This window comes from Lonchura striata, chromosome 9 (assembly GCF_046129695.1).
Source record: "Lonchura striata isolate bLonStr1 chromosome 9, bLonStr1.mat, whole genome shotgun sequence".
NCBI lineage: Eukaryota > Metazoa > Chordata > Aves > Passeriformes > Estrildidae > Lonchura > Lonchura striata.
This window is the reverse complement of record NC_134611.1, coordinates 16,115,515-16,138,192: the sequence shown is the minus strand read 5'-3', so window position 1 is coordinate 16,138,192 and position 22,678 is coordinate 16,115,515. Positions and strand designations below refer to the sequence as shown.

Sequence of the window (22,678 nt, the reverse complement as noted above, 5' to 3'; positions counted from 1 at the left end):
TAATTTTTTTACTGTATAAATAAAATGGAGGAAAATAGCAAGCAGGATATTTTGAAAATTAAATCTCTTTTCAAGCACATACCTGCCAAGGTGTCCTGCTGAATATCAAAGGGCTCACAAACATGGTGAACTATATAGAAAGTAAGGTAGCTGAAATCATGAGGTGATTTGAACTTGTCAGCATTCGTGACCTCAGAAATGTTTATTTTTTGATTGATCAATATGCATTCTAGAAGACACTTATTTGTCAAGCTAATGTGCCAAAAGAAACATGTGATATCTCATGCCTTTATAAAAGAGAAACCCATCACATTCACCTTTACTTTATCCCCATCATGAGGGGCTTGATATTAGCCCTGGTTTTAACCCTAGTGGGTAAGTATCTAACTTACCTGCATTGATGAATTTAAAATTGTATATTCAGGAAAAGGTTTCAGAACCTAAATATATTTCACTGGCAGATGTGAACTTTAACATGTTGTAGGAAAAATATTTTATTGCTTCTTTTGTTCTTTAAAGAAAAAAAAGGAATTTGGCTGGCATTAAAATAGAAGTAAAGTTAATTAGAAAGGTTTATGCTATATGTGCAAGATGAGATATAGCCTTTTATACTACAGTACATTCTCATTTTGGAGTTGTTTTTCTTTCTTTGTCATTTAATTCCTCTATTTTTTCTTCTCTTTCAGGGAGCCAGCATCTTAATTACCGTAAGTTATTTTCCTATCAACTTACAATACTTATAATGAGTGAAATCAAAAATAGAATCTGAAAAGTGTATCAATGTTTAATATAGCTTTACAACAGCTAATTTAGTTCAGGTGCAATGCAAAAATGAACAAATTCATCTTTTTTTGTTCCATACATTCTAATGGGTACATTAATGTTCTGTACATTGTGTATAATATTTTATGGGAACCCATTTCTTTGCAGAACCTGATTTCAGTGAAAACAAGGTTTATACATTTGATTATGAAACCACGCTTCTCAGTGGACTTCCAGAGAAAGGACTTGCGAGATCTGGAATAAGAATAAAAAGTAAAGTGGAAATTAGTGGTATTGGGCCAAAACTTTGTCTTATTAGGGTAAGAAATTGTATTCAATTTTAAAGGTAAAATTCTCATCATACTTAGCTTCTTTTTTAAGCTTTTGTGAACTTATTGGGTTTCATCATGTGTCATGCTTACTCAGGGATAATGCAACTAACACTGTTATTTTTTATACAGTGCCCTAAATTCTATTTGCACTTTGCAAGGTAATTCTCAGCTCAAGCCAACCTTGGGCTTGAAGGATTTCTTCTGCTTTGTGGCCAGGGATACAATGGAATGTAATTTGAAATGCACAATAATTTATTACTGGATCAATCCAATTGTTTCAAACTGTGCAACCTAGGATTATTTAATCAACTGATTTCATAACCAGCAGACAAAAGGCAATAAAACATGCAACAGTAGTTGCATGTGATTCAATATTTAGCATAATTAATGTCATCCTTCTTTTTTCTGAAGGTTCCTGAGTGATATTCTTTGTCATCCTCAATTGTATGTTTTTACTGCTTGCTGAGTAATTACTGAGGGTTTTGATTATGTGGAATACACTTTTGTATCTAACAAGAGCCTATACGTGCTTATAATGAGCATATAGAAATGCACACCTCAATTGCTTTACACAAATTCCACTTAGTCTTGTGTATGCGGGGAAGAAAAATGTCATTTTTAAAAGCTTTAATTTGGCATATTGAACACTTTAGGTTAAAAAGACTGGTGGCCTTCTAATAAATGCTTGTAAATGTTGTAACCTTCCAGCCTGAATTAGCTTGCTGTTACTAGGTATTTTTGTAAATTCAAATTATCATAGATCTAGATGGGGATCCCCATTTGTAAGGGGATGGATTTCAAAACAAAAAAAAGCCAAGGAAATAAGAGTCATGCATCTGGAGTGGTGAGTAGAAAGCTTCCCTGCCAGAAAAGAGGCAGAAGCAGTCTTGTCCTTATCCCAGATCCTCCTTCATTCCTGCCTGAACAGCTCTTGGTGTGCCAGAGTGAGTCTTCACCAAAAATTGACTCCTGTTCTCTAAAACTTTCTAACATAATTTTACTGGTGTTACTGCATTTGTGAAAAGTTTCCATTTCAGAAATAATTTCAGGCAAGAAAAGGAGAAAAAAACCCCATAACTTTTTGGGCAAGTTCTAAGCTAAAAGTAATAGTACATTTATTCCCTTCTTCTCTGGGAAAAGTTTATTTTGCTGCTGTTATATTTAAATTAGACAGTTTGGAGGGATGGTTCAGGGAATTAAACTTTCATCTGCAGCCTACTGGTTCACATTCAGCCCAAACAAAAGGCTGTGTTCCCTGGGCAGTTTCCAGCTGACAATTTTTTCATCACAAACCTACAAGCAAGAATTGCCAGCTGTGTTCAAAACCAAGCAGACAGCCTAAGTCCTGTGTGGGCCCCAAGGGCTGGGGAAAACTACCTCTGCCTGACCCTGCAGAGAAGTCCCAAACCTGCCTGTATGCAATATGCCAGAAGCATGTCCAAGAGGCAGCATGAGGGATTTACTCTCTAACAGCCTTCCCTGTAAGCTTCAGTTACTGGGGTTGGCAGTGATCTCCACCAACAATAACAAAAATAAATATGAAAGTGCAGTCTCCAGCGATTTGCTGTATGAGGAGTTAGTTTGTGTGGCTTTTTGAGAAATTAATCTGTGTCTTGCACCACATCCCCAGCCTGAGGTGTCAGAGAAAAATCTCCTTAAATTGTCAAAATATATAGAAGAGAAGGGTCCTCTGAGAAACTAAGCTAAACATGCCCGTTCCCTGGGGTAGGAATTTTTCAAGTTATGCATAGTTTAGCACAACTTTCTACTTGTTTGGATGTGCCCCATGTTGAGGCTGGAGTGTGAAGTGCAGGGTGGGGTTGGAGCCAGTGCCTCAGCCCTTGTTCCACAGCAAAACGTGTAGGGAAGGACAATTTCTGTAACCTGCTGTCCACTTCTCAAACTAATTCTGCATGTCTGGCTGGCCTAGAGGCCATGTGTTTATTAGTTTCAGATTGCTGCCTGCTCTCTGTGACCCCAGTGAAGGAAATGACAAGAGTTCACAACAGGAGTTAATGATGCTTTATGCAACATTAACTTTCTCCTGCAATTTCCTGCAGATCTTCCATGCTACTTTTGGGTAGCAACCTGCTGCATGTGGCTCTTCTCTGGCTCATTTCTTTGCACAAGTCAACCTTTGGCAATATGGATTGTCCATGAAACAGAACAGAGTGCAGGGGCTGTGGAAATATCAGCCATTTGCAGTGCTCTCTTTCCTTTTATATACAGAAATATGTATATCGACATAAGTTGTGCTAAATGACAATGTCTACGTTTCCCTTTTGAAGAAGCTTTGTGTTATTTAAAAGCTTATTTTTGATGTGATTAAAGCTCTAGATGCTTATGTGTATTGAAAAAAATTTAACTGGGGTAAAAACCTGAAAGAGGAGTTTTATTCCCCCTTTGTTGTAGGTTCACTCGATCGAAGCCGTGGAGTACAATGGTGTCTGGCCCACGAGCTCGTTCTCTCGGTCGCTGAAGCTGACCCAGGTCCTCACCGGGCAGCTCAGCAACCCCATCAAGTTTGAGTACAGCAATGGCCACGTTGGGAACATCATGGCTCCTGATTCTGTCTCGGAGGATGGTCTGAACATCTACAGAGGGATTCTGAACGTGCTGGAGCTGAGCATAAAGAAGATGCAGAATTCATACAGTCTACAGGAGGTGAGTTTTGGTAATTGTAGTGCCTTTGTAAATAAATCAACTTTCACTTCAGAGTCTTCTGCCGCATTTTCTGAATTCATCCTTGACATAAACTTTACTTAGAGGAAGACCTAAGCTTGAGAAATCATGATTAAGTCCCATACAGGACAACATTTAGTTGATACTTAAACAGGACAACAACAGAGCATATCGTTAAATTGGTTGTTGAAAGTATTTCAAAAAATACATTTGCAGAATCAAACGCTTAGAAAATCTGGCCTGTGATTCCAGAGAAAGTAAACTGTGAAAGATGAAGCCTACATAAAATGTGAACACTGTATAAAACATGCTTGAAAATACAGTTTAATATTAAAGTCAAAATAACAGTAATTTGACTTTTTCTACCAATCATATATACCTTAATCTCTTCTATCTCCTCTTTTTAGGAAGAAAATAGTATATATGTCATAACATTACCATAACGGCTTTGACAGTTACAGTTGATGCTCTGTTGGAATTTCTACTGTTTTTCAAATTTTAATATATTAGTCAAGGTCAATCATCTGATATTGCTATTCACCATAGAAATTGCAATGTGTTTAGTTTTTGTGAAACCATATTTGCATTGATTAGGCTACATTCAATTCAGAGATCGGTAAAAACATTGAAATTATCTTACTTTCATACTATTTTTATTGAAACTATAGACCAGAGTAACTAATTTTTTTAAATTTATTTCTATGTAAGTAGAGTTGTTTCTGGGAAAGGAACTAGATGATTTAATTTTTTGCACACTGTTTTCAGCACATAAAAATTCAGCGGTGTTGTTGGATATTCTGCAACACTATTTTCTCATATGTAGTTTCACATCTTAATTCTTTCTAATTCAGTTAGCAATATGTTCTACTCTTACCACTAGGCAATAGATGTGACTTCACCTTCTGGAATAATTTCCAAGTTTTCTTTGCTTTTCTCAGACAGCAACTGATTAATGAGTTTTGGCACCCATGCTTGACAAACTTGAGTCATTCTGCAAAGGAAGATAAACATTATTAGTCCCAAAATCTGGTCTGCAGAGAAGTTTAAAAGACAACCTGGGAAAAGTGTACATCCCATCCTGTGGGTTCAGGGTATCTGAGCTAGCCATAAACTGCACACAGCCATGAAGTTCAGCTAGGCAGGAGTCTGCTTCATCCCACTGAACTCTCTGGGCTGGACATTCCCATTTAAAGTCTGGATGTCTCCACCACACCCTGCAGTGTGCAGAGACCCACACCTGTATTTGCAGAGTGCAAGAATTCCAGAAAGCTTGAGCAATACCTATTTCCAGCCTTTACCAAGGACACAGTGTCTCAGGGAATTCTGTTAAGCTGAAGTGAGTACATCTTGCTTCCTAAACACCATGTGACCATTCCTCTGCTCTCACAAAGCCCAGAGCTGGTCTCTGCACCAGCTATGCTATTAATAACAATAATTAAAAATCAGGAGAATAACTCTTCCTCCTAAAATGCCATCAAGCATTTCTCCTCTACAAAAATCTCACTGACTGAGGAGACTTAAAAACTCTTATAAATGTATATGCTCAAAATATTATTGAAAAGCTCAGCTAAAACTGTGACCTCAAGAAAACTCACAATCAAAAGTCAGTTCTCCTGATGTTTTTTATAATTTTTGCTGGTCATATTGTGATAGATATTGCAAGGCCTGTTCCATAGGCATTTGTAAACTCTCTGATAAAGTAAGTTTTGAGGACAGAATGACATCTCCAACTCTAAAATACTTTGCTGTTAAATTTCATTCTGACTGATCAAATTATTTTGACACTTTTTTTATTAGTATTTTCTCAAAATATATTTCATAATCAACAGCTCTAACTGAAAATTATTACTCCCCTTTCCTGAGGCTCCAAGTGAAACTTTGGGGAGAACTAGTTCTCCATGTAACCCTGATTTGGCTTACTGAAAACTACTTGTAAAAAAGAGATGAAAGTAATGATCATTGCAATTTTGCTTCTGAAGAGTAGAAGGAAAAATAAAGCATTCATTTCTACTATTAATTTTGAAAATGCAGAATTAAACAGAAAATTTCATGTTGTAATGTGAAGCTTTGCATAATAGTGACCTTCTCTGATCCTGTTCTAATTTTTGCCAGGCTGGGATTGGAGGTATTTGTAACACAACATATGCAATTCAAGAAAACAAGAGAGCAAACCTAGTCTATGTGACCAAGTCCAAGGACCTGGACAGCTGTGAAGAGAAAGTTCAATTTGTCACAGGTTCAGCATACACTCATCCATGTAAGACCTGCCAGCAGGTAAATCAGAGTGGTATTATGTATAAGTATTTTAAATTCTTATGAAGAACACCATTTGATATTCATACAATCTCTTAATTTGAAATACTAAAAATGAGGGGAAAATCAGATCTGCAGTATCTAGTTGTCAATATTTTCTTTCTGCTGTTCAAGACAGGTACTGCTGAATTTTATTATAATCCTGTCTTTGAAATAAAAAATTGCATGGTTTATGCAGCTGCTCTCCTCAGAAAAATGTGTCTGCTTCTCGAGGCAATGACCAATTACTTAGATTTGGGAAAAGGAAAAAGCAGCTAATACTTCTTAGCAGTAAAAGTAATGGAGACAGGCAGCGTGCCTGACCTCTCTCATGCACAGAATTCACATTGATTGCTCTTATGGCCAATGAACAAAACAGCCTTGGAAAACAAATGAGTTGAAGTGGGTGATGTAATAGCCTCTAGTCACAGAATTTCAAAGTTCAATTACTTTTTATTTTCTTTGTTTTTTTATATTATAAAGAGGAACAAGAATTCCCGTGCAACTGCTACTTACAATTACAAAATTAAATATACACGTAGTGAAGCTGTAATTACACAAGCTGATGTCGAGGAAATCCACCAGTTTGCACTCTTCAATGAGATAACAGGAGGAAATGCTCTTGTAGAAGCAAGGTACTGTACATATTCCTTTAATTCAGCAACCCAGTAATCTGAGTGAAGGTCTATAAGTGAAATAAATCCTTTATTTCCACAGCCCATTGTTTGGCAGTATTTAATTACATAAAATCCCAAACAGCTCATAAAAACAACCTTGATTGTTAGTTGTAAATCTGAAACATGCACATCACTATCCACCTTTTGTTAGCTAAACTTGGCAGGACTTGACTATTTTATTTCTCAGGGATATTTGATTTATGCCATAAAAGCCAAAACAAATGTAATTCCATCTGAGAAATTGTGAACTAATATATTTGAAGTAAAATATTTTGAAAGACAGTTACTCAGGAAAGAGAGTTCCCTGGAAAATAATAATGCAGTAAGAGATCCTTGGAGACTGATTCACAAGAAACCTAGATAGGACTTTGGATTCCTAAATACCATGGCAGCTTGCAAATCTCCCATCAAAACTGTTTCTTGATAGGAAATTGGGTTTTATTGCAAAACAATTGGGTACAGGACATGTTAAATGCATTTGCTTTCTCGCAGCAAATTTTGCGTATTTCTTAAAGAAATTTGGGGCAAAACATGAATGTGGTTGTCTATGAAATTGTGCCCCTAGCTCAAACTTTCAGTATGAAATTTTTCATCTATCAAATTCATTTACTGAAAAAATTATCAGTTATTTAATTATGGACTCTGTAAATAGGAGTGCCCTACTGAAAGGAGTGTCACAGTGCATGAATGTCACAGTGCAGAAGGTGTTTTTTAATCTCACTCTACAGCTGCTGTAATCTTCATTGCTTCATTAGCTTCTGCAAGTATCTATTGGAAACAGCAGCATCAGAAAGTTTGTGTCAGTAACTCACTGATTAACTTCATATATAAAATGAACAGATTCAATTTGACTAATCAAACAAAACTAAACCAAAAAAAGTGAAAGTGACTTTACTATCTTATGCAATCAAGGTGTAGATAGACACAACTGCAGTAGTTTTATGAATTTATAGGTTTTTGTGAGTCAGCATTAGTCTGGAGACAATGGACTTATGGTGCTTTACACTCTCCTTCTGCAGCCTATAGATGTTGTCTTCAGTAAGGTCTTTCTCAGCTCTCAGAAGGGGTAGTACCTTTACTTTTCCCATTTCCTCTGCATTTTTATCATTACCCACATGAAGAGGACAAATATAGGATAGTTGGGAAGATGTGACTATCTCACTCAAGTCTTCAGAAGTTATTTCCACAATGCATTCTCTGTCAAAAATAAGTAACCTATCAAGGCACTTGGAGCTGTTTTCAGACCTGCTCAGTATAAGACTCTTGCAGAGCACCTTTCAAGGCCAAGAGAGGTTTTACTACAGTTTCACCATTTTAATCCTATCTTTAGCATTCATTTTCTCTTCTCTTCAGAATACAGCATTCTCCCTTCTATTCTAGGCAGATATATCTCTTCCCAAAGCAATGAAAATGAAGACATAATAGATGCATCATGATTTGAGAGAGGGAGTTAAATCTGCCCAAGTGTACCTGATGTTCTACTTTGTGACCCAAATGCCCTTTCAATAATATTGTATAAAATTTCAAGAGAGAAAAAATCTTCATTGATTCTGTAGCAGTTTCTATTCAAATTCCAGTGGCTTGTCTGTAAAGCAGTTATATGCTATTTTTCTGCAGCAGTTCTCTGCAATCCATATGGAAGGAGTGAATAGAAATGATACAGAAGATCACAGAGATTCCAAAATAAACACACCAATTTTCTACAGAGATTTTGAGAGACTGGAGTACAGCAATATTGCTTTTGGAATGTTTTCAGTTATTCAGTACAAATACCTAACTTTATTATAGTGTCCTAAATGACCCATTTTAAACATAATTGGTAGGATAGGCTGCTTCTCTTTGGCTGAAAATGTAAAAAGATAGCAAATATTTACAAAGACAGTCTCTCATTGGAGTTATTCTTCATAACAAATGATGAAGGTTTGTTACTTCTTTAAAAGTTTTCAAAAGGTTGAGCACTTTCCCAAAGACTAATCCTGAATTTATGTGGCCCTTTTCTTTTAAAATCCAATTTAAAGCTTCATGAGAACCTTCTTCTGTAGTCCCCAGGATATTCAGCTTACCAAACAAAATGGGGAGGGAATTGTAATTGTTCAAGTAAAAAGATTGTAGCATTTCTTATTGTATCTAAAAACTTTCAACTCCATTTGAAGCTTCCAGGAGAGACACAGACACATAACAGGTTTTATTAACTTCTTAAAATGTTTAAATTAAATTATAATTTCAGAGCAAGTTTCCCATCTCTGTTTTTCTAGAGTCCATAGTTTACTCTTTAAGACACAACAAGTACTTCCTGTGGTATTCTTCAATCCACATCCTCTCACCTCCCTCTTCTTCCATAAATTCTCTAGCCCAGTTATTCCCAAAGGAAGGCAAAGGCTGGCTCTGCTCCGAGCCCTGGTGTGCAAGTGCACACCTTCTCAGAGTATGGTTCTGAGCAGCATGTCCAAATGCATCTGTCTGTAAATTCCCCCAATAACAAAACCTTTTGTAGTCGCATTGCCATATGGGGAAGCAGAGTTACTGGGTTGTTTGGGGTTTTTTAGTTTGTACCCTGCATCTTGTGATGTTTTCTTCCTGGGGTTCTCCATTCCAGGCAGAAACTTGCTTTGACTGATGTGCAGAAGCAGAGGGCAGAGGTCCCACCAAAAGAGTACCAGAGTCGTGGATCTCTTCAGTATCAGTTTGGCAGTGAATTGCTTCAGCTTCCTGTTCACTTATTCAAAATAAAAGATGTGGAAAGCCAGGTAAAAGCTAGCCACTGTACAGATTTTTTTGTTGGAGATTTAAATACCTGCATGTGGGAAATTATGCATGTGAGCTTCCTTCCTGCATTTTCGTCTTTCTGCAGATAGAGGAAAGCCTGCAAGAATTAGTAGAGGCCACCTCTGACCAGCTTCCCAGTGATGCACCAGCCAAAGCTCTCAAGCTTCTGCACCTCTTCCGTGCAGCAAACGAGGAGAATTACGAAGCAGTGTGGAAGCGATTCTCCAGTCGGCCAGCTTACAGGTACAGGCCATAAAGGAGGTGCTGCTTCTGCTGGAGACCCTCTGGAATGCCTGTGTTCAGAGGCAGACTTGGAAAATGCTGCTTGCCTTTCCCATTGCAGGCGCCACATTTTGGATATAATTCCTGCAGTGGCCAGTCACCGAGCACTCAGGTTCCTTCGGCACAAAATGGAAAGGCAGGAGCTCAGCAGCTGGGAAGTGACTCAGACACTGCTCGTGGCTCTGCACTCCAGCACTCCAACCCAGGCTGTGATGGAGGAAGCAACGGTAGGATGCTCAAAACCCTCTCAAACCACTCTGCTGGTTCTAGCATCTGTTGTATTTATTATTTTGACAAGGTAGCAAAGACTTTGAAAAGATAGAGGTTTTATATCCTCTAGCGAGGTTGAAAGGGCTTTGTTTCTTTTGTGTCTTAAGGGGAGGAGAATGCAAATCAAAAGGGCAAAAATTAGCCTGGAATGAAACAGGAAATAAAGACTAAAATACCCCTTAGGGACAGAGGTTATTGCTGCAAACTGTGGCTTCTAGTCTCTCTTTTTCCAAATGTACTTTATAGTTACATCAGATTAGATCTCTGACTGTCTACAAAGAGAAAGGAGCAAGAAACACATATTTGTTATATCCACTTATATTTGTCCTAATTGTCCTAGAAGGATGGCTATGAATTTGAGATCTGTCAAAACCAAGGGAATTATGTCAATGTGAAGGGCATATAGGAGGAAGTCTAATAATTTTTGCAATTTTTTCTGTTTACACAGGCTTTAATCCCAGTCTCAGATGAAAGAACTTGTCTCTGCCTACCCTAGGTAGACAGTGAACCTCAGACTAGAGTTTTTTCCCCCAGTGAAAGCCCTGATAACCCAACTGTTATTGTGTGGTGGTGCTCTCTTCCCACACAAGAAACCAGTGGGCAGGTGCCTTCTGTCAGCACCTACATTTATAAAAGTTGTTCCTGTCTGCCAAGTAGTGAGGTCCATTCACAACAAATCTCAAATTCACCTATAGTTGAGGCAATCACAAAATATGATGAATGTTTCTTAAATAGTGTGCATTTTTCCATTCCATGAAAGGGTGATTTCTTCCCTTTGGATTATATGCTATGCCAAATTTAAATGGAAAACACTGCAAAAGAAACAGATCTGCCTTCCAGATGTTACTTGGTATTACTTTACAATTACAATGTCAAATAGAGTACTACTCGCAGATTAACTGAAAATCTAACAAAAAAAAACCCAAAATCCTGGTTTTGTCTTTCACTGGGCAGAAACATATTTTTCAATACTGTTTCTCTTCATTAATGGTAGTAACAAACAACTGCCTTCTCCACAGCTCATTGTAAAGAAGCATTGCCCCCGCTCAAGCTCCGTGCTTGGGAAGGTTTGCCACCTCAGCTTCGCGTCCCTGTGCCACAAGCACTGCTCCTCAGCAGACTCCTGCTCCGAATGTCTCCAGGTAACCACAGGGTTATTTATCATTTAAAAGAAAAATTAAGCTTTGAGTTCTTTCTTCATTATTCAGAAAGCTGTATTTCGCCTCACTACAGTGCTTCCTTTGGGGAAAGGAACCCCAGTTGGTTAAATACAGCATTTTTATCTTTAGATTAACACACGAAAGAGAGTGAGGGGAAGAAGCAAACAATTCATAACACTTTCTATCTAAGTGTCTCTGAGTGCTTTGTTGCCAATTATTAATGAAGTCCCGTGACACTGCTCGAAAATACTTTAAATATAGGTATTATGTATATTTATAAATTAACTAAGTGATAAAAAAGCCCAGGTTTTTGTCAGAATTAATGTATCCTAGCAAGAAGCAGAACCCAGTCATCAATATAGGCTATAAGGTTGTTATAACAGTAGTAACACCCTTCCTGTTCTACAATGCTTTTAATCAGCAGGCCTAAAAACACTTTGAGTAGTCATTAAATAGCATTTCCCAGTTCTAAAAATGCATGTCATGTTTTATGAGGCCAGCCACTCAGCCAGTAACAGGGAGGGAAAGAGAAATATGTGTTTAGTCTTTGGCACCCGTCAATCCACAATCCCCAGTGAGAGCAGGGTGTTCCAATTACACTGTGTGCCTGACATGATGTTTTTACTGTAGCACATAGGCATGGCCAACATTCCTGTATTTGTCTCCCGTGTTACAATTGCCACCAATGCTCTTGAACTAATTAAATCTGAGAAGCCTTGTGTCAGAGAATGAAAATTCTTTCCCAAAGCAAATGATTGTTTAGGCTTATTCAATGCTTTTCCAGAGTCCCTTCATTTGATTAGTAATATCAACTAGCCTGTTTCTGCACCATCAAGGGATCTCAAATGTGTTATTTTAAAGTACAGAATCTGTATTGAAATTATTCTCTAACATCTCAGTTGCTTTTCTTAGAACCATTTTTTATCAATTAAAACTGTTATCTATATCAATTTAAACTGTTATCTATTAGGATTTAGTTCTTTGCTCTTATTCAGCCTTCAGTCAACTACTTCTAATCTTGCTATACTAATGGAAGTGTGATCCAGTTGCTTACAGTGAAGGCTGTAAAATTACCTAGTTGTTGGCAGAGATCTCATTTTCCATCTATTAATCCACACTGAAAAGAGGCTGTCATAGCTGGTTAAGGGCACCACCACTATCTATACCTTCAGGAATCTCTTTTAAGGGTCTGAAGGTTGAACTGTATCTGTATATATATATATATATATCTGTCTCTTCAACCATGAGAGAGATGCCCAAGCAGCATTATTTCAGGGTTCCCAACTTACCGAGAAAGGCAGTGGGCACTAGGTCCAAGCTGTTATTTTTTCCTTTAAAAATCTTACTTGGTAAGTTTAAGGTATAGTGAGAAGGTGTTCATTGCAGCTACACTTGTTCTATGAATAAAATGTTCTATTCATGAGGAAAAATAAGAATTAAAATATTTAAAATAAATGAATTGAACAAACTGAAATTATGGAACTTGAACCCCAGAACAGGCTGCTGGATGGAATATAGATAAGAGCTGGAATTGAACTCAACAGATTTGTTTTCATTTTTCAGCTTCTTCATGGCTTTGCAGGGGAGGCATTGAGCAAGTCTAGCACAGAAGAAATTTCCCTGGCTTTGAAAGCCCTTGGGAATGTAGGACATCCAGCCAGCATCAAGCACATCAAGAAGTTTTTGCCAGGATATGCAGCTGGTGCCTTGGATTTGCCACTCAGGGTCCATGTGACTGCTGTCATGGCCCTGAAAAACATTGGCCTAAAAGACCCCAAAATGGTAAGAAAACAAAGCTGCTTCCTTTGCCCTTGTGACTTCCACTTACAAGGCTGCCAATACATAATGGGTGATGAGGGGAAAACAGATTTTTTTTTCCAAAGATAACATTATTTAAAAAAAAAACTTAGCTGTTCCTTGGTAGGCATGTCTTATTTCTTTTGACATTAACCTCTAGTATTTCAAACTGCAACAAAAAAATCCCGTTAAAAGGATACATTCATTGTTGTTGAAGACAAATCAGTATTTCCATTGCAAACATTTCATTTCCAAGGACATGAGACAGAAAACTAAATTATTGACCCAAATGTCGTTAGTACTACTTCACCTTTGGTATGTGAGAGAACCACAAAACAAGGTTTTCAGAGAATTGACATTTAATACTGAGTGTCACATCTAATTGTAATTCAAGACCAGATTTTATTGTAAATAGATACCAGGGGTTTGCATCCTAATTACAAATTTACAGACATTGTGTGGGCTTAAGTCATAAACAGAGCATTTACTAAATGTGACTTTTGTCCCTGACTGAGATAATTATTAGATCTCACATACAATGCCTACACCAGCATACTCTTGTGTACCACAGACATCACTTTACAATTGTTTTCACTTTGAAGCAATATGCTTTTAAAAGGAAACCTTTTCAAGCTTTTAAAGATTTTTTTCCTGATGTTGAAATTTCTTGCTTCATATAATTCTTAATATAAAAAGTAAAATAAAAGCTTTAATTGACTATTCACCTACTAATCAGTATCAGTGTTTCCATTATACTCCTTTTTTGCATGCGCCTCCCAGTTTGAGTGCCTATATTGATCCACAGACAATAGTGAGCCAGGGTATGCTTTTAACCAAAAGAATAAAGAAACAATTTAGTGGTGTGCAGGAGCTGGATGGGGAAATACAAGGGAGGGAATGGAGAGAATTCCAAGTGTAGAAGTTAAAGTATTTTCTGGGGAAGAAAAAGCCAATTTGGTGTTTGAGAGCAACACTGCATCTCTGATTGCTCTTTGCCCCGACTTTCCACAGGTGCCCCAGACCACTCAGTTTCATTTTCTGTGCATTTTCTTAGGAGAAAATCAATCTTGAACAAGCTAATGATTGTGACTACTTTTTTTATTGTTCAAAACACAATTCAATGCCTGGTTTGCAGCTAGGTACACACCCATATTTGGATTAAACATACTTAATTTATGGAGTTTTTTATTGTTTAAAAGCCTCATTTGGGCCTACTTCATCCTTGTCACCTTGTCTACAGTGGCATTTGATAATCAATATATTGAAATTCATAAAACCATTCAATGTTTTTTCTAAAGTTTGCTGAAGTTTCCTGGGTCTCTCTTCATTACAGCTCATGGATGTGCCCTCTCCCAGGTAGGACAGGGCTGTGCAGGTTTGCCAGAACAGGAGCACATCATCCACATCCATTTGAAACTTGGGGCCAATGGCTCCTGTGCCCCTATGGAAACTGCAAAGGTTCCAGTACAAAACTGGTCTTGGTAGTGAATATTGCTGAGGGCAAACATGTCAGCCACAAGTACTAATAAGGAAATTACTTTTATTGCATTAGATTTTGGTTTAAGCTGCCTATATTGCATAGAGATTTCCAGTAATAAATTAGGTTTGCTTTGTTTCATTTTTATTCTGTTATTTAGCAGAAAGTACTCCAGAAGATCACATTAGAAATAAGTTGTACCTTTATGCATAGGGATAAGTGATTACTGAAATTACTTCTCTGGTATGTAATTGATTCATGAAATCTCTTTTACCTGGAGTGGGATAGCTCAAAAAAGGATAAAAGACTTGATGTAGAAGTATCCAGTGAAGTTCCTTGGCTGTGATTGTGTAGGAAGTCAGACCACATTACCATAATGCCCCTTCCAGCCCTTGGACTAAGAAACAACAAACAGAGTTGCCATAATAATTAAATAATCCAAATTTTACTGTGCTAGTGATGAAACAGATCATTCACTGGTGTTGGGTGGTTATTAGCAACATATCAAACATACAGTAAAACTGGATATATCTATTATTTTCAGGTCCAGGCTATTACCCTTGAGATTTTCCTGAATCAAAAAATTCATCCTCGAATCCGAATGTTGGCTGCAGCAGTTTTACTTGAAACCAAGCCGGGCCTTCCAATTGTGATGACATTAGCTGATGCTGTGCTGAAGGAACCTAGCATGCAAGTGGCAAGTTTCATCTACTCTCACTTGAGGGCCCTGGGTAGAAGCACAGCTCCAGATCTTCAAGTGATGTAAGGAAAATTCCTTTCCTAGCAGAAACAATTGTTGCAAACTAATTGAAATGTTAATGCGCTCACCAAACTTTTTCAGAGCTTCTGCATGCAGAATGGCTGTCAGAGCACTAACTCCCAAGTTTGACAGATCTGGATATCAGTTCAGCAAAGTTTTCCGCTTCAGCATCTTTAAAGGTAAGATCCAGAAGATTTTATAGAGAAATATACATTGGTGAATATGTGGGAGAAAAAATTGTGCAATATGAGAGTTCAATTCTCCTAGCCAGCTGTTAGGCTGCATCTTGTTCCTCCATGTTTTCCTATCTTCAGTGAAAAAAATATGAGAATCTCAGGCTCTCCATTTGAAGAGTATTTATGTCTCCGTGTGTTTTGCACTGTACACTGCCAGCATGAAATTACCAGAGGGCTTGTGGGGCTCTAACTCTCTGTTTTCATTAGTCAGGGAGGCACATGCTCCTGTATCAAATGCTGTATTCTCAGTGGTGCTTAACAATTTCATACCATTGTTCAGCACCAAACAAACAGAAGGGACCTAAATTACTGCTGAAGTGGATTAATTTCTACCAGTGTTGAACACCTACAACTCCTGCTGCATCCAAATGTGATGCTAAATACTCTTCACCCCAACAATTGTGCCCAGTGAAACAGAAAAATGAAAACATTCAGATGTGACAATTCATTTCACCCATAAACAGCTACATCAGGTTATTGTCTAAAGATTTTTCTTGCATCTTCCTACCAAGATTCTTTACTAGAATGAGTAGATCCATGTATGGTATCTGGAGACTGGCCAGTTACATTAGAGTTGCACATAATAATGTAGTTAAAGTAGGGAAGGAGCAGATTAGAAGACAGTGTCGCTGGGCCACATTGTAGCTTTTGCTATTTTCCATGTATGTTATTTTTCTCAGTAGATTTTTTAAAGGAACTCTTCTATGTAAATGACCATGACAGCCTCAGTGATTATGCATATGTAGCTGGTAGACTTGGGAGATTATAGCTCCAAACACAGTCTCCTTACACATGCTGTTTATCTATCAGGAGCTGGATGTTTTTAGAAATTTTGTTATTCACTGGTATCTGTTAAGATTCTTCTCAAAGTAATCAATATTAATAGACTGAAAAATCTGAAATCCACAGCGCTGAGTGTGCAAGTACTGCTGCCTCCTTTTTGCAGACAGGAGTGTGGTTTGGATAAATTTTGTAAATCTTATTGTTGTCTTGCCCCAGTTTTGTGGGTTTTACATGGCCATTTAATGTGTTCTATAATAGAAATATAATGCACACTGTAATAATCACAGTAATATACTATACATGTGCTTGCTGCCTCAATGATGGAGACAGCAAGTGCCAAAGAAACACAGCCACTAATACACACCACATGAACTTTAGTACTATTTGAAATACCTTCAGGGATAGATACATTTTCTGTTAATATGAAGATATGTGTTTCTTGGTTTAGGCACTCATTTTGTCTTCTAATTTTCCTTTTAAAATTAAGCCATCTACATTTTTACACAGCGAGAAAGAAGGGTGCAATATGGCAGGGGGCTATGTGAAATGGAATACATTATTTTGGCTGTAGCCTGGGAATGCAGTACATCAGGGAATTGCTGTTACTTCCTGGTGAAGACCATTGTCAGTAATTTGGCTACCATGGATAGGTAGGTCTTCATCCTGAAAAATAAAAAACAAGATCTTTTTCTCACACATGCTAATCTTAGACTTGCATAACTCAGCTAAATTAAGTCAATCTCCTACTACACTAGTATGGGAAGAGGATCCATTCTTCAGCTTTCTAATTTGATTTGTCTCCACTAGCCACAGGTAAAATGTGTTTCTGTGAGTCCATTCTGGTGGAGTTACCATAGTGACGGCTGTAATGCAGTACCTATTTCCTTGATAAAAACAAAAATCTGCCCCTAGCATCACAGATCTTTGTGGTGCTAGATGCTGAATTTTTAATGATAGGCAATAATGTCAGCTGAATCTATCTCTAATCTGGAATTTGTCGCACATGGCCACCACAAATAGTGCTTCATGCTCTACACATTGCTACTGAAATCAAAGGGGTGATTCAGGTTCTGCTCAGTGTGAGAACTGTGAGAATCTGACTCTCAAAATGCACAGATTCATATAATTAAATGTGTACTGATGTTTATATGTACCAAAGACTGCTTTCTTTGCTCACTTAGTTTTCTTTCCCTCATCTTTGGGGCAAGGCATTAATCAGATATATGCAGGCGTCATCAAACTCTTACAGTGAAATGGCAAATATATTCTTGGAGAATTAGCACTATGTAATACCTGAGGCACGGAAAATATTCCTGCTCTCTTTAAGTCAATGAATTCTATATAATAATTTCTAAGCAATATTTCTTATTAAGTATCAGGAAGTGCCACGAACTTTTTTAACTAACAGGCTTTGTGGTAAGAACATAAAAAACAGCTTTAACAAATTCACTTAAAGTTCTGTGCCTCAGTTTTAGTATCCTGTCCACAGAACACCTGGTATTGCTTTGGCTAAGCTCATGCCAAGAAAAAGTAGTCTTCCCATTTCCAAGTTTCCTATCAACTCACTAGTAATGTCCCAGTGTGGCACCACTTTGTTGTTTTGGTTTTTTTTAAATAGGATCATGATTGCTATCTACTGAATGTTCTCCACTTATTCCTCTGTCAAAAGTGGGGCAGCATAAATACCTGTGTCTTTATTGCAGGAGATGTTTATGAATGTAGGTAGATATGCTGTAGGTAGATAGTTCCCAACACATTGGATAGCACAGTAAATTCATACAGCAAAACAATGAAGGCAATGTAGCAAAATTGCAGTTTATACATATTTCCATATTCTCCAAAAGGTGTAGGGACAGGGGAAGAGGGCTAGAAAAAAGCACAACAAGGATGTCTACATATCCTCTCAGCTTTGTTTCTCTTGAAACCTAAGGAAACTTAGAAAAACAGAGGGATTGCTTTAACTCATAAAACAGGACAGGATCTAACTGTGCTAAGACCAAGAGAAATAAATAGAAACAAATTGCTTAAAGTTCAGTCAATAGTTAACAATCATTTAACAATTGGTGCATTTCATGTAAGGGTTACAGCATTTAGGACTAGATTTATTAAATAGTTTTTGAGTCATTTGAGAGACAAATCTATAGCTCACCATCCGTCCTTATAGGACATCTGTATCACTTTCCCTGAACTATTAGCAAAGGATGGCAAATCTCTTTTCATTTCTCATCTCCTTAGTCAAGGTGCCCTAAATGACGTCTCGTAAAAGCATTTCATAAGCTGATTTTACAGAGTGTGACTGGATGTAAATGATATGGATAGGCATATTTTCCATACTTGGAGAAGTTCATGAGGTGGGTCCATAGGAATTTCAGGAGGTTTAACAAGACCAAGTGCCAGATGCTACACATGGGTCAGGTCAACCCTCCACATCAATCCAGGCTGGGGAATGAACAGATCAAAAGAAGCCCTGCCAAGAAGGACTCAGGGTGCTGGAGATGGAGGGCCTGGACATGAGCCAGCCATGTGCACGTGCAGCCCAGAAAGCCAATTGTGTCCTGGGCTGCAGCAAATAAGCCTGACCAGCAGGATAAGGGGAAATTTCTGCACCTCTCCTGTGTTCTTGTGAGCCCCACCTGCAGTGCTGCATCCAGCTCTGGGGCCCTCAGCACAGGAAGGACATGGACCTGTTGGGGCAACTATTAAGGAGGACCAGAAAGATGATCAGATGGGTTGAACACCTTTCCTATGAGGAAAGGCTGAGAGAATTGGGACAGTTTAATCTGGAAAACAGGTGGCTCTAGAGTGACCTAATTGTGGCCTTCCAGCACCTGAAGGGAGTGTGCAAGAGACCTGGAGAGCAGCTTTACACAAAGGCATGGAGTGACAGGATAAGGGGGAATGCATTCAAACTGAAAGGGAATCAGTTTATATTAGATATTACAAAGAAATTCTTTACTGTGAGGGTGATAAGATACTGGCAGAGGTTGCCCAGAGAAGTTGTGGATGCCCCAATTCTGGAAGTATTCAAGGCCAGGTTGGATGCGGATTTGAGCAAACTGGTTTACTGGAGGGTGCCCATGCCCATGCCCATGGCAGGAGGTTGGATGATCTTTGAGGTCACTTTCAACCCAAACTATACTATATAACAAAAGCAACTGAAAAAAGCATAACCACCATGCAGTGACCAGTGAGCTTGTAGCTTTGCTCATTATTACTTTAAAATATCAGACTACTCTGTTTATAACTGTTTTAGAACACCAGTTTTATAGCTAAGTTTTCTGGCCTTGCTCATATGCTATTGATCATTAAATTAGTAAATAGATATAATCTGCACACTGATCTAAAAGCTAACTGTGCTGTGGCTTACTGCCTGTTTCTCTGCAGAGTTCCTTATGAGCGGGCTGGCAGCTAAATATTTGGTACTGAATAATGCGGGTAGCCTAATTCCAGCTATGGCAATGTCCCAGCTACGGACGCATTTCCTTGGAAGAGTGGCTGATCCCTTGGAGGTAATTGGGTCTACCCACAGTTTGCTCTCTAATCCCTTCTTACAACAATCCTCCACTGGCATCTGCACTTTACTTCTTCCCACAGGTAGGAATAACAGCTGAAGGACTGCAGGAGATATTTGCCAAAGGTTATGCTCCTGACAGCAACTGGGAGACTGACTATGACTTCAAGAAAATCCTGAAAACGGTAAATTATGGGGGAAAATAAAATCTCTGGTATTGCTTTCTCAGATGTTATGAAGAATCAGGCTTTTTTCATCTTCTTACACAGCTCTCTGACTGGAAGGCATTCTCCAGTGACAAACCTTTTGCATCAGGCTACTTGAAGATGTTTGGCCAAGAGCTGTTTTTTGGTGGACTTGATAAAAACGCCATCCAAAATGCACTGCAGGTATAATTTTTAAAGCATCAAAATCCGAGCATCAAAAGCACTAAAATACTGTTACTTTCATATATTCTTTCCCTTTTATAAATTCATGGTTGGTTTTTTTTGTATCTAGTATTAATCAAGGCAAATAAGGTCAAGCTTTGATCAGGATTATTTATAATCATTGCTGGCAGAATTTCCCCTGAGGCATGGTTAATGACACGGATCATGATATTCAAGTTCTGCTTATTTAGACATGTTGAACTCTGTAATTGCAGGCATGGTATGGATCTGATGAAAAAATCCCTTCACTAAGGAGAATAATCAGTAGCCTTCAAAGTGGTGTAGGGAGGCAGTGGACCAAAACTCTCCTGTCCTCTGAGATCCGCCGCATTGTGCCCACCTGCACTGGCTTCCCAACAGAGACCAGCTTCTATTACTCTTCTATCACAAAAGTGGCAGGAAATGGTAACATACCTCATTGCTTTAGCAGTACAAACATTCTTGCTAGGACTGTAGGTAATTTTTAACCCATTCTTTTCTTTCTTTTTAATAGTTCAAGCACAGATTACACCTTCTCCAAAGTCTGATTTCAGATTGACTGATTTACTAAATGCCAACATTAGGCTGAGATCCAAAATGAGTCTAAGGTAAATAAAATAATAATATTTTCACGTGACAGAGACCATAAATATTCAATAGCTGATGGCTGCATGAACATAATTATACCCTCCTTCTACCTTTTCAGCATGGCCAAGGAGATGACCTTTGTAATGGGAATTAACACACACACAGTCCAGGCAGGACTGGAAGCACGCACCAAAATTAATGCTCATGTACCTGTGAATGTTGTTGCCAGTATCCAGATGAGGGAAAAAAATATCAAAATTGAAATTCCGCCGTGTAAAGATGAGACTAACATAATTACCATAAGGTAAGACCTAGCACTTAATATCTTTCTATGAAGCAAAGCAGAGTCACCCAAATATATCTAGGAATCTTGTGTCTGACTTACAGCTTGGATAAGTGGTGGTGATTGATATAGTTAAAGTTTATTTTAAATGAAGGTACATGCACTAAAGCTTTGCTTGAAAATATGTTTTACTTCCTGTGGTCTTCACCTGAAAATCCTCCTTAGGACTATAGCTCAGTTGTTGGGATCCATAAGATATCTGGAACACAAATTACATTAAATTTCTATCTTGATACAAGTATTTGAACTGGAAACACTAGGCAAGCTATAAGCCAGATGAATCCTATCATTTAGAACAGTTAACCCATCTATATTTGCATTAGATGCCTTGAAGCATAGAGGGTTTGGTGTTTTTTATGTTTTTACCTTGTTCCCCTGTGGCTGCCATTTGGTTTTCTTACCTGTTAGGTCTCCTTGATTTATTATCAGTGCATGCAATTACAATACACTCTGGAAAACTGTTGTAGCCAGATGCCAAACAAATGAAAACAGATGGAAATACAAATGCAAAAAGCAGGAGGAAACAGAAAGAATATGTCCAAGGAATCAAAGCAGCAGACCAAACTTAGAAAACCTTCTCACGCACACACATGAAAAAATACCTGAGAAAGAGAAGCTGAAAATTCTTCACAAAGGAAAAAGCTTCACTGACAACAGAAATCAGCGATTATACAAACCACTGAAATGTTAACAAGTTTCTGCTCTAGGAATACAGCCGTAACAAAAGAGATCAGTTCCTTGATCCAGCTGCAATTAGCATTCATGGCTGCTGGCCCAGAGATGCTCTGCAGGTCTCCTTGATTTAGCCACCAGTTAGGCTAATCATTATTTTCCCTTGTCCTTCAATAGTCACAGACCATTTGACATGCATTTGACTTGTCATCCTCCTCCCTAAGACAATTCCTGCACTACATCCAGTGTGGTTGTAATAAGGTTCACTCCATGCAGAGGTAGGGAGGGTCTCAGCATTTCAGAGATGAAAAGTTAGCTGCATGGCTTTTTTGGTTCTGTTTCTTATGGAGGCCAGGACAGTCTGCTCGTAAGGTCACCAGGGACAGCAGGCAACAACTCTCACTAGTTCTCACTGCTAGAGAGAGTGAGGCAGATATTAATGAACTCAATAAGAACACTGAACTGAAATGAGAATATTGAATACTGATAGGGAGTTTAGAGCCTCAAGCAGAGAGAAATATTAGCAGAAGGATCCTCCCTGCAAATAGATAAAAAATGTTCTCCTCCTTTGACTTAAGGGGAGATCAAATGAGACACAAAAAGGGTTAAATGCATTGCCATAAAGCAGAAAGCAAGTCAGTATCAGAAACAAGGTATTACAGCAGAGAAGCCCATGAGTTCCACCACAAGCCCTGCTCTAGACCCTGCAGCATTACCATTTATAAAGTGAAGTAGTCACTTGGAAATAGCTCCATAATGCCAAGTATATGAGAAAGCTAATACTCACTAGATGACTTCTAGCACCATCAATTTCTCTCCAAAAAGCATTCCCATTCACTGTTACAAAACAAATGGCCAGTGGAAACCACACAGAGCAATGA

The 22,678-nt window shown here is 38.2% G+C and overlaps 1 protein-coding gene across 1 annotated transcript in view; it reads left to right on the top strand.

Moving 5' to 3' along the window:
• Positions 1–335: 335 nt before the first annotated feature.
• LOC110470436 (vitellogenin-1) overlaps positions 336–22,678 on the top strand; it is a 42,950-nt gene continuing 20,607 nt past the window's right edge. Inside the window, exons 1-19 of the mRNA XM_021530080.3 lie at positions 336–375; positions 687–707; positions 931–1,082; positions 3,507–3,758; positions 5,889–6,050; positions 6,552–6,703; positions 9,342–9,492; positions 9,597–9,754; positions 9,855–10,020; positions 11,083–11,205; positions 12,787–13,005; positions 15,042–15,259; positions 15,339–15,436; positions 19,661–19,785; positions 19,871–19,972; positions 20,057–20,176; positions 20,431–20,620; positions 20,709–20,802; positions 20,901–21,086. Of these exons, the coding sequence (XP_021385755.2) occupies positions 336–375; positions 687–707; positions 931–1,082; positions 3,507–3,758; positions 5,889–6,050; positions 6,552–6,703; positions 9,342–9,492; positions 9,597–9,754; positions 9,855–10,020; positions 11,083–11,205; positions 12,787–13,005; positions 15,042–15,259; positions 15,339–15,436; positions 19,661–19,785; positions 19,871–19,972; positions 20,057–20,176; positions 20,431–20,620; positions 20,709–20,802; positions 20,901–21,086 (2,729 nt within the window). The remainder of the gene's footprint in view (positions 376–686; positions 708–930; positions 1,083–3,506; positions 3,759–5,888; positions 6,051–6,551; positions 6,704–9,341; positions 9,493–9,596; positions 9,755–9,854; positions 10,021–11,082; positions 11,206–12,786; positions 13,006–15,041; positions 15,260–15,338; positions 15,437–19,660; positions 19,786–19,870; positions 19,973–20,056; positions 20,177–20,430; positions 20,621–20,708; positions 20,803–20,900; positions 21,087–22,678) is intronic.